The sequence below is a fragment of the Chrysochloris asiatica genome, unplaced genomic scaffold (genome assembly GCF_000296735.1).
Source record: "Chrysochloris asiatica unplaced genomic scaffold, ChrAsi1.0 scaffold00205, whole genome shotgun sequence".
Taxonomy (NCBI): Eukaryota; Metazoa; Chordata; class Mammalia; order Afrosoricida; family Chrysochloridae; genus Chrysochloris; species Chrysochloris asiatica.
The window spans coordinates 4,469,017-4,478,776 of NW_006408723.1; the positions used below are offsets into that span (position 1 = coordinate 4,469,017).

The 9,760-nt window shown below is 39.7% G+C and overlaps 1 protein-coding gene across 1 annotated transcript; it reads left to right on the plus strand.

The window, feature by feature from the left end:
- Positions 1-707: 707 nt before the first annotated feature.
- LOC102813362 (cathepsin L1-like) lies at positions 708-9,500 on the plus strand. The gene is made up of 7 exons (XM_006872586.1): positions 708-833; positions 1,094-1,216; positions 1,322-1,468; positions 1,688-1,912; positions 2,337-2,502; positions 3,317-3,434; positions 9,401-9,500. The coding sequence occupies exons 1-7, from the start codon at positions 708-710 to the stop codon at positions 9,498-9,500; spliced, it is 1,005 nt and encodes a 334-aa protein (XP_006872648.1).
- The last annotated feature ends 260 nt before the right edge of the window (positions 9,501-9,760 follow it).

Sequence of the window (9,760 nt, forward strand, 5' to 3'; positions counted from 1 at the left end):
TCACTATGAGTCGGAACCGACTCCACGGCACACAACAACAAGATGCTCCAAGGGACAAAGATGAGGCTTTTTGCTCCCTTAAAAGATTTAGTCTCAGAAACCCTGTTACATCATGAAGAGCTAAAGCACACACATGCACGCACATACATATATGTACATGGATATATATAAAACTCACATATCCAATTTGAATGGGTGAGTAAACAGAGGAAGGGCACCAAACATTATCAGTGTTTAGGGCTCTTACTTACCTTAATCCCTGGATAAGGGGGGCGGGGTCACTCAAAATTCTTGGGAATTTCCTTGTCCCCTGATGTGGCGCTGCAGGTTAATGTGCTGGGCTGCAAGGTCAGTTTGAACCACAAGGTTGGCGGTTCAAATGCACTTAACAACAACTACGGATCATATGTTCTACTTAATGAGTTTTTGCTTTGGCCAACCTCAGTACTTTTTTAAGTTAACAAACTTGACTGACCATTTCCTAGATAGTTCCTAAGACTGAATCGGATATCACTACCATTTGGTAAGTCCTTGACCTGTTTTTTCCTCTACCCAGTTCCTTAGCCTTCTTCCACAATCTTTTTAGAAATACTTGGAAAGATAATTTCAGTGTTTTTATTATAACTTTTCCAAGTGAATGAGATGACTTTTAAAAATGAATGCTTAATCAGATGCTCATTCTTTTTTCCTTCCTAGGTTTTTGAAGCATGGGTTTTTCATACTTTCTGGCTGCCCTTTGTCTGGGTATCGCCTCAGCTGCTCTAGAACATGATCAAAATTTAGATGCACAATGGAACCAGTGGAAGTCAACATATAAGAGACCATATAGCACGGTTGGTATCATCTGAAACTGTCCAGAGAAATTTCAGAGAGAATGGTCCTTGCTGGTTGGGAACCAGATAAGAAGTTCTAGAGGACAGCTCTTTAAAAGGCTTACCTTCATGGTGCCTATTTCTGAGATCAATGTGGGTAATGGTTTGTATGTCAGAACTAGGAGGAGAGTACCCAGAGAACTCTCTCCCATCTACTGATCTGTTTGGTGAGGAGGGTTAGGTGTTAGTGAAAATAAAGACAATCAGTTGTTTACCTATAGGATGAAGGTGGTTGGAGGAGATCAGTGTGGGAGAAGAATATGAAGATGATTGAACTACACAATCGGGAATACAGCCAAGGGAAGCATGGCTTCACGATGGCCATGAATGCCTTTGGTGACATGGTAAGTATGGAGTTTACTGATTACTTAATTCTGCATTTCCTCTGCTCAGTACTTTAGCAAAATACTCTCCTACTTTATCAACATTTTATTTACTTTTCTTTGAAGACCAATGAAGAATTTAGGCAGGTGATGAATGGATTTCAAAACCAGAAACACAAGAAGGGAAAGATGTTCCGTGAGCCTGTCTTTCTTGAGGTCCCCAAATCTGTGGATTGGACTCAGAAAGGCTATGTGACTCCTGTGAAGAATCAGGTAGGATATGATTCAGATTCAGATCCATCTTGAATGTTAAAACCAAAAAGAAATTGACCTCATTGCTTTGCTAGGCTATGGAGTGACATGCAGTTCACGTTTTTTTTTTTTTTTTCTTTCTTTTTCTTCTTTCCTCAGGGTATTCAGACATATATGGGCTGTTGTCAAAGTCTTCCCATTTATTTTATATACTGACAATTTTTAAAATTGCCTTTTTAGGGTCAGTGTGGTTCTTGCTGGGCTTTTAGTGCAACTGGTGCTCTTGAAGGACAGATGTTCCGGAAAACTGGCAAACTTGTTTCCCTCAGTGAGCAGAATCTGGTGGACTGCTCCCGGTCTGAAGGCAATAATGGCTGCAATGGTGGCCTCATGGATTATGCTTTCCAGTATGTTAAGGACAACCTAGGCATTGATTCAGAGGCTTCCTATCCATATCTTGCAACGGTAAATGGCTCTCCTTATCTTGCTATCATTCCAGCTGTGCCTTTAGGAAGTTGAACTCTTTTGGAGATAAAATGATATTCAGCATTTACATTTGAGATGGTAGGATCTATATATGCAGCTGTCAGAACAGTCATTGTAACTTGCTAGCTTTGGCACGGTTCTCTGACCTCTATCTAGCACAGAATATACGTATTATTCTGCTTATAATGCACTCTTTTTCATAATAAAAATTTCTTGTGGGCAACCCATTGAAGAGTGTCAATTTCAAACCCACCAATAACATTTCACTTCTTGGGTTATTTTATAACAAAGTTGACTTTGGGAATCATTAAGTTGCAATGTATTGAGTCTTGTGGTCCTAGAACTCATCTTCCCCAGATGGTGGGTGGTAATAATCATGTCACTTTTCTGTTAACCTTTACAGGACACACAGACCTGTAACTACAAGCCTGAATATTCTGTTGCCAATGACACTGGCTTTGTGGACATCCCTCCACGGGAGAAGGCACTGATGAAGGCAGTGGCAACTGTGGGCCCTGTCTCTGTCGCTATTGATGCAGGTCATGAGTCCTTCCAGTTCTATAAATCAGGTAAGTGTTGTATTTTGATTGCAGAAATTATGGCAGAAGTGGAAAAACATACCACCATGATTAGCTCTGGTATGGATTCCTGCTTTCAAATGAAGAGTTTTCACCTCATTTAACACAGTTAAATTTGTACTATCCATGCTGCCATTTTTACTTGATGTTTCTATTTGACATTATTCTTTAAGCATTTTCTCATAATTACAAACTCTTCTATGCTTTTTAAATGAATATGTAATTTATTCTGTAGATTTACTTAGCTGATCCATCTTGAATATTAAAACCAAAAAGGAGTTGAACTATACAATTGGGAATATAATTTGGACCTATTAGGACTAAAAAGAATTCTGTGACTCAGATACTTTGTTTTGTCTTTTTTTGTGTGCTGTTTCATTAGACTGACATCTTATAATTGGGAGAGGATTTTGCTGATTTGTATTTCAGCTAGTAAATCATTTGTATTTCATTCTAGATTACCTATAGATCTCAAGATCTCATTTTTGGGAATCTGTAGGGATTTCTTCTTATTGTTGTTGTTTTTAGTAAAATAGAAAATAACATATTGGACTTAGCTTGAATTGATTTCTGTGATTTGAGGAAGTCTTAGCAGGAGTTTGCTTATGCATTTTACTGGGTTAGTGATACCTCCCTCCCTGAGATTGATAAACTGGGCTCCCATCCGGTCATGTCATGTCACCTCATGTCATACCACGCAGTCTCTGGGAGCTGCTCACCCCAGTGCTGAATTTCACTCCTCAATGATGAATTTCACTCCCCAATGATGAGTTTCACTGCCCAGTGATGAATTTCACTCCTGCAGGCATTTATTATGAACCAGATTGCAGCAGCAAAGACCTGGATCATGGTGTCCTGGTGGTTGGCTATGGCTATGAAGGAAAAGATTCAGCAAACAACAAATACTGGATTGTCAAGAACAGGTATAAAACAACAAATATTATACTTATATTTGAAATTAAAGAGGGAATCCTTGTTTGGAATCAGTATGTGGATACAGGTCCACAAATCCTTAAGTTCAATTTAAAATTCCAGAAAGTCTTAACTCCCACTTAGGGTGGACACACAGTATTAACATTTGATTCTAAGATTTTATATCAAGCTTGCTGGTATTATTAATATTGTATTTTTAACATTACATTTCTAATTTCTGAATTTTTTTTTATAGAACCCTATCTGGTCCCAAAAATTTCAAATAAAGGATTGTGGACTTGTATAGTTGAGGGCTACTTTCATTTTATTTTCTCTGATTTTTCAACAAGCATAAAAATGACATAGAGACAACATTTGACTACCTCCTCTATCTTTACACCTTCCACTCCTTGGGAAACCCTATACAGGGTCACTATGAGTCAGAAATGACTCCAAGCCACTTAAGCACAACAATGACTACACAGGGGGAAGGAGATCAAACTCAGCATCAGCCCAAGACTGATTCCTATAAAGCAGAGGTCAGACATGGGTCCACCCGACAACCGTCTTTACCAATCTGACACCATCCGTTGCTCCCAGATGATTGTCTACTTCTCTGCTGGGTTCTATCTGCTGCAGTGGCCGCATAGAACTCGCAGACAATATTCATGATTATGGGGTTTAGTAGGGAAGTTTGTTGTTGTTGAGGGAAGTTAACAGATTATAACTCAGGATCAGGTATACTCAGGATACAGTTCTTCAGTCAGGAAAGCCTTTTCTCAGCCATGCCCCCAAACATGCCTTTCTCTGGTCTTTGGCTTCTCAGCCATGTTACCCCTTGGGGTATGCCCAGTTTTGGCAGTGCTAAAAAACTCTTTTAGATCTCAGCTCCATTCTACCAATAAGTCTTCATCTGAGGGCACTTGGCTTTAACACTTGACTTTCTCACTCTGTTGTGCAGGAAACCCATCACTCTGTCTTGTGCTCTTGGTTTTGCTTTCTTTGCTGCTGCCACATCTTTGCTGTGGCTCTGCCATCTCTTGTATATACAGCTCTCTGCTTGCTGGATTGAGGAGATTTGTAAACAATAGGACACCATCTATTCCCCCCATAGTCCTCTCTGTTCAGTTGGGTTTGATAATTCATTGTAGTGGACACACAGGACTCAGACACTATACTAACAGCTCTGGGGTTTATTAGCGAAATTGAAAGGTTACAATACAGGATCAGAAAATGCTCATGGCACCGTTCAAGTCAGCTGCTTACAAATTTCCACAGGGCACACCACTCCACAATAAGGTGCAGCCTGAAGGCACTTGGCTCTAGCTCCATGGGTCTAATTCCCCCACTTAAGTGCCTGGAAGCACCCTACTGTACAAGTAAGCTTTCTGCCCAAAGCCACTCAGCTTTACTTGCTCCATTGGCTGTGAAGCCCACTGCTCTGTCTTGTGCTCAGAATCTTGGTTCTGCTACTGCTGCTCCTCAACCACTCTTCCAGTGTCAAAGTCTTTCTTTTCACAGCTTTCTGGCCCTGGGTCAAGGAGGTTCAATGCTCAGAAGGCTTAAGATCCAAAGGACACACTCAACTACTGGTTCCTCTTTGATAGAGTGAGATCCCCCCTCCTACTTCTGAAATTGTTTATTTTCTACCCAATCTAGAGTTTTGATTTTTACAATTACAGTCAACTCTGCTAGTATCTATAACTGAATTATGTCATCTTATCCATATCTAATCCTATCTCCTCTTACCCAGACCCAGCAGAGCAGAACATTGGTGGGAGTTAGACTTTGGCTACAAGAGACATTAGCTAATTCACTACACCACAAGGTTGAATGCACAAGAATCTTGGGGCCCAAAGAATGTGCTCCATTCCTGGATCTTTTTCTTGAAGGTAGTGAGATCCCCCCTTTCTGCTCTGAGATGTTTCATTTTAAAAAACCTAGCAGATAGCAAAGTTGATCAATCCTCATGTCTTACCTATCTAGTCCTGCTGTATATAACAAAGTATGGATGTGTTTAACAACCAGAAATTTATTCTCTCACAGTTTGAGAGGCTACAAGTCCAAATTCAGAGTGTTGTTGTTGTTGTTAGGTGCCATCGACTCAGTACTGACCCATAGCAACTTTATGCACAGCAGAACAAAACACTGCCGGATCCTGGGCCAGCCTAACTACTGTTGCCACGCTTGAGTCCATCAACGCTGCCACTAGGCCAGTCCATCTCATTGGGGGTCTTCCTCTTTTTTCTGACCCTCCACCTTACCAAACATGATATCCTTCTCCAGTGACTGGTCTCCCCTGACAATTTGTCTGAAATATGAGAGACGAAGTTTGGCCATCTTGGCCCCCAAGGAACACTCTAGAGGGCTGTACTTCTCCCAAAATGCTTCTATTGGTTCTTTTGGTAGCCCATGACAGTTTCAATATTGTCCTGCAACACCACAGCTCAAAAGCATCAATTCTTCTATGGTCTTCCTTATTAACTGTCCAGCTTTTGAATGCATGTGAGATTATTGAAAATACCATGGCTTGGGTCAGGCATGTGCACCTTAGTCCTCAAGCTGACATCTTTGCTCTTTTAACACTTTAAAAAGGTCTTGTGCAGCAGATTTGCCTAATGCAATACATCGTTTGATCTCTTGACTGCTGCTTCTGTGAGTGTTGATAGTTGACCCAAGAAGAATGAAGTCCCTGACAACTTCAACCTTTTCTCCGTTGATAAGAATGTTATTTATAGGTCCAGTGGTGAGGATTTTTGTTTTCTTTACATTGAGATTTAATCCATACCGAAAGCTGTGCTCTTCAATCTTCATCAGGAAGTGTTTTATGTCCTCTTCACTTTCAGCAAGCAAGATTGTATCATGTGCATATCGCAGGTTGTTAATGAGTCTTCCTCCAATCCTGATGCCACATTTTTCATCATAGAACCCAGCTTCTTGTATTATTTGCTCCGCATACAGGTTGAATAAGTATGGTGAAAGAATACAACCTTGTTACACACCTTTCTTAATTTTAAAACATTCAGTGTTCCCATGTTCTGTTCGAACAACTGCCTCTTGGTCCAGGTACAGATTCCTCATGAGCACAATTAAGTGTTCCGGAATTCTCATACTTTGCAATGTTATCCATAGCTTGTCATGATTCACACAATCGAAAGCCTTTGCATAGTCAATAAAGCACAGGTAAACATCTTTCTGATATTCTCTGCTTTCAGCCAAGATCCATCGGACATCAGCAGTGATATCCCTCGTTCTACAATCTCTTCTGATTCCGGCTTGAATCTCTGGAAGTTCTCTGTCAATGTATGATTGTAGCCATTTCTGTATTACCTTTAGCAAAACTTTATTCGCACAAGATATCAGAGATTTGTCCGATGATTTCCGCATTCTGTTGGGACACCTCTCTTTGCAGTGGGCACAAATTTGGGTCTCGTTCAATTAGTCTGCCAGATAGTTGCCTTCCAAACTCCTTGGCAGAGATGAGTGAGTGCCTCCAGTGCCACCTCACTTTCTTGAAAGAGTTCAATTTTTATTCCATCAATTCCTGGTGCCTTGTTCTTTGCCAGTTCCTTCAGTGCACCTTGGACTTCTTCCTTCAGTATCATTGGCTCTTGATCATATGCTACCTCTTGAAATGGTTGAACATTAACCATTTCCTATTGGTACAGTGACTCTGTGTATTCCTTCCATCTTCTTTTGATGCTTTCTGCATTAGTCAATAATTTGCCCAGAGAATCATTCAATAATGAAAGTCAAGGCTTGAATTTTTTCTTCATTTACCCAGCTTGAGAAATGCTGAGCGTGTTCTTCATTTTTGGTTTTCTGATTCCAGATCTAGGCACATTTTATTGTAATACTTGACTTTGTCTTCTTGAGCTGCCATTTGAATTTTTTTCTTGATCTCTTTTACTTCCTCATTTCTTCCATTTGCTGTAGCATCTCGACACTGGAGAGCAAGTTTCAGTGTCTCTTCTGACATCCATTTTGATCTTTTCCTTCTTGTCTTCTCAATGACTTTTTGCTTTCTTCATGTATGATGTTCTTGATGTCATTCCACAACTCTTCTGGTCTTTGGTCTTCAGTGTTTAATGTATCAAAGCTGTTCTTCAGATGATCTCTAAATTCAGATGGGATATATTAAAGATCATATTTTGGCTCTCGTGTACTTGTTTTCATTTTCTTCTGCTTCAGTTTGAATTTGCATATGAGTTATTGGTGGTCTGTTCCACAGTCTGCCTCTAGCCTTGTTTTCAATGATGATTTTAGCTTTTCCATCTTCTCTTTCCACAGATGTAGTCAATTTGATTTCTATGTATTCCATCTGGTGAGGTCCATGTGTATAGTCATCTCTTATGCTGTCTAAGGAAGGTATTTGAAGTGAACAAATCATTGGTTTTGCAGAATTCTATCATGCATTCTCCAGCATCATTTCTATCACCAAAGCATATTTTCCAACTACTGATCCTTCCTCTTTGCTCCCAACCTTTGCATTCCAATCACCAGTAATGGTCAATAATCTTGATTGCATGTAAGATTGATTTCAGATTGAAGAATATGATAGAATTCTTCTATTTCATCCTCAATGGCTTTAGTGGTTCGTGTGTAAATTTGAATAATTGTGGTATTAACTGGCTCAGAGTGTTGGCTCTGGAGAAAAGGTCCTTGTCTCCTTTCAACATCTGTAGGCCCAGAAATCCTTGTAGATTTCTTGGCCTCAATCTTTTACTGGATCTAGGAGCTTCACAGCACAAGGATCCTAGGTCCGAAGGACACACTACTAGCAACTGTTCTTTCTTAGTGGTAGTAGGTGCCTCTGAGCTCTGCTTGCTTGTTTAGTCTCTTTTATCGTGCAAAAAAGTTTGACTCAAGATACCACCTAATCCTGTAGATGTCATCCAGCTTCATTAACAACATTGTTAAATGCTATCAAATGGTTTCAACTCAAAGCCACCAACCTTGTATGGGGTTTCCAAGGAGCAACTGGTGAGTTTTGAAACACTCACCTTGTGTGTAGCAGTCCAGTGTTTATCCTACAGCACATTAACATCATAGAAATGAGGATTTACAACACATAAGATAATTATATCAGGGCTGATCACTTCATGGATGGGGGACTACATTATTACTTAACTGTCACACCACTGAGATTATGGTGCAGCCAACTTGACACATACTTAGGGGGACACAGTTCAATCTATGCCACAACATTTTAGGGTTCCATAAACTATTTGCATGAAACCACCCCATAAGGGTACCATTCACCTTATTTACATTATATTAGCAAGCTATTCAATCCCCTTGGTAGAATGCAAACACCTACATTTGCATGGTCTTCCCCAGTCATTTAGTCGCAATTACAAAGACTAGAAGAGCCTTATCAGGTAATTCACTGCACCACAAGAAGGTATTTTGAGTAGAAACATTTGCCAGTCCTTTTTCTTTCTGTTAAATCTGAAAGATTATACAAGAGTCCAATGGCCTTTGTATAGTCTTTCAGTTATCATTTGATGCCCTTCCATCAACTTTACTTTTCAGCCCTCAGAGGCCTTGAGTATAATTGGTATCAATTTTGAAAACTTAAGTTCTTTGTGATGTTATATAATATAACTGGTGAAGACATGTACATATATTGGAATCCCAATTCTGCCTCAATTTTTCATCTTTGAAAGTTAAGGGCATAAATATATGGCACAGAACTTAGACTACTGTCTAGCCTATAGTGAGCACTATTTGTTGTTGTTAAATGCTATCAAGTCAGTTCCGACACAGCAACCCTGTATAGGGTTTTTGATGAGTGGCTGGTGAGTTTGAACCACTGGCTTTGTGATTCAAACTGACCTTGAAGTCCAGTGCTTATTCTATAGCATCACACCAGGACTCCAAGCACCATTTAGGTATTAGCTATTGCTATTAATAAATCTAAGATGTATTTGTTTCTTTGTATAAAACAGAAAGCCTGCTCTTTTTTTTTTTTCAGCTGGGGTTCAAGTTGGGGCACGAATGGCTATGTAAAGATGGCTAAAGACCAGAACAACCACTGTGGAATTGCCACAGCAGCTAGCTATCCCACGGTGTGACTTGATGGATCATGATACTGAAGGATCCCCAGGACAAGGCTGCCCAGAGGGTTTTGATCTTAAAACTGACCAACCTTTTATTTTGTGAGATAAAACATTTGAATCATGGAGGACCTAAGTTGTGATTTGAATTCTGTGACATTTTACACTGACAAATGTTAGCACTACTTTAATTCCTGCTATAAACAGCTTTGTAATTAACTCTAAAACTTTTGAATTTTCAGTTTTAAAAGAATGTATAAAGCTTTACCTTTTAAAAT

What these genes read in the sequence shown, in the direction of transcription:
- LOC102813362 (XM_006872586.1), top strand. Translation starts at nt 708, where the DNA reads ATGGGTTTTTCATACTTTCTGGCTGCCCTTTGTCTGGGTATCGCCTCA. An exon ending in ATAAGAGACCATATAGCACG is followed by an intron (nt 834 to 1,093) that starts GTTGGTATCATC and finishes GTTTACCTATAG; the next exon opens with GATGAAGGTGGTTGGAGGAG. An exon ending in TGACTCCTGTGAAGAATCAG is followed by an intron (nt 1,469 to 1,687) that starts GTAGGATATGAT and finishes TTGCCTTTTTAG; the next exon opens with GGTCAGTGTGGTTCTTGCTG.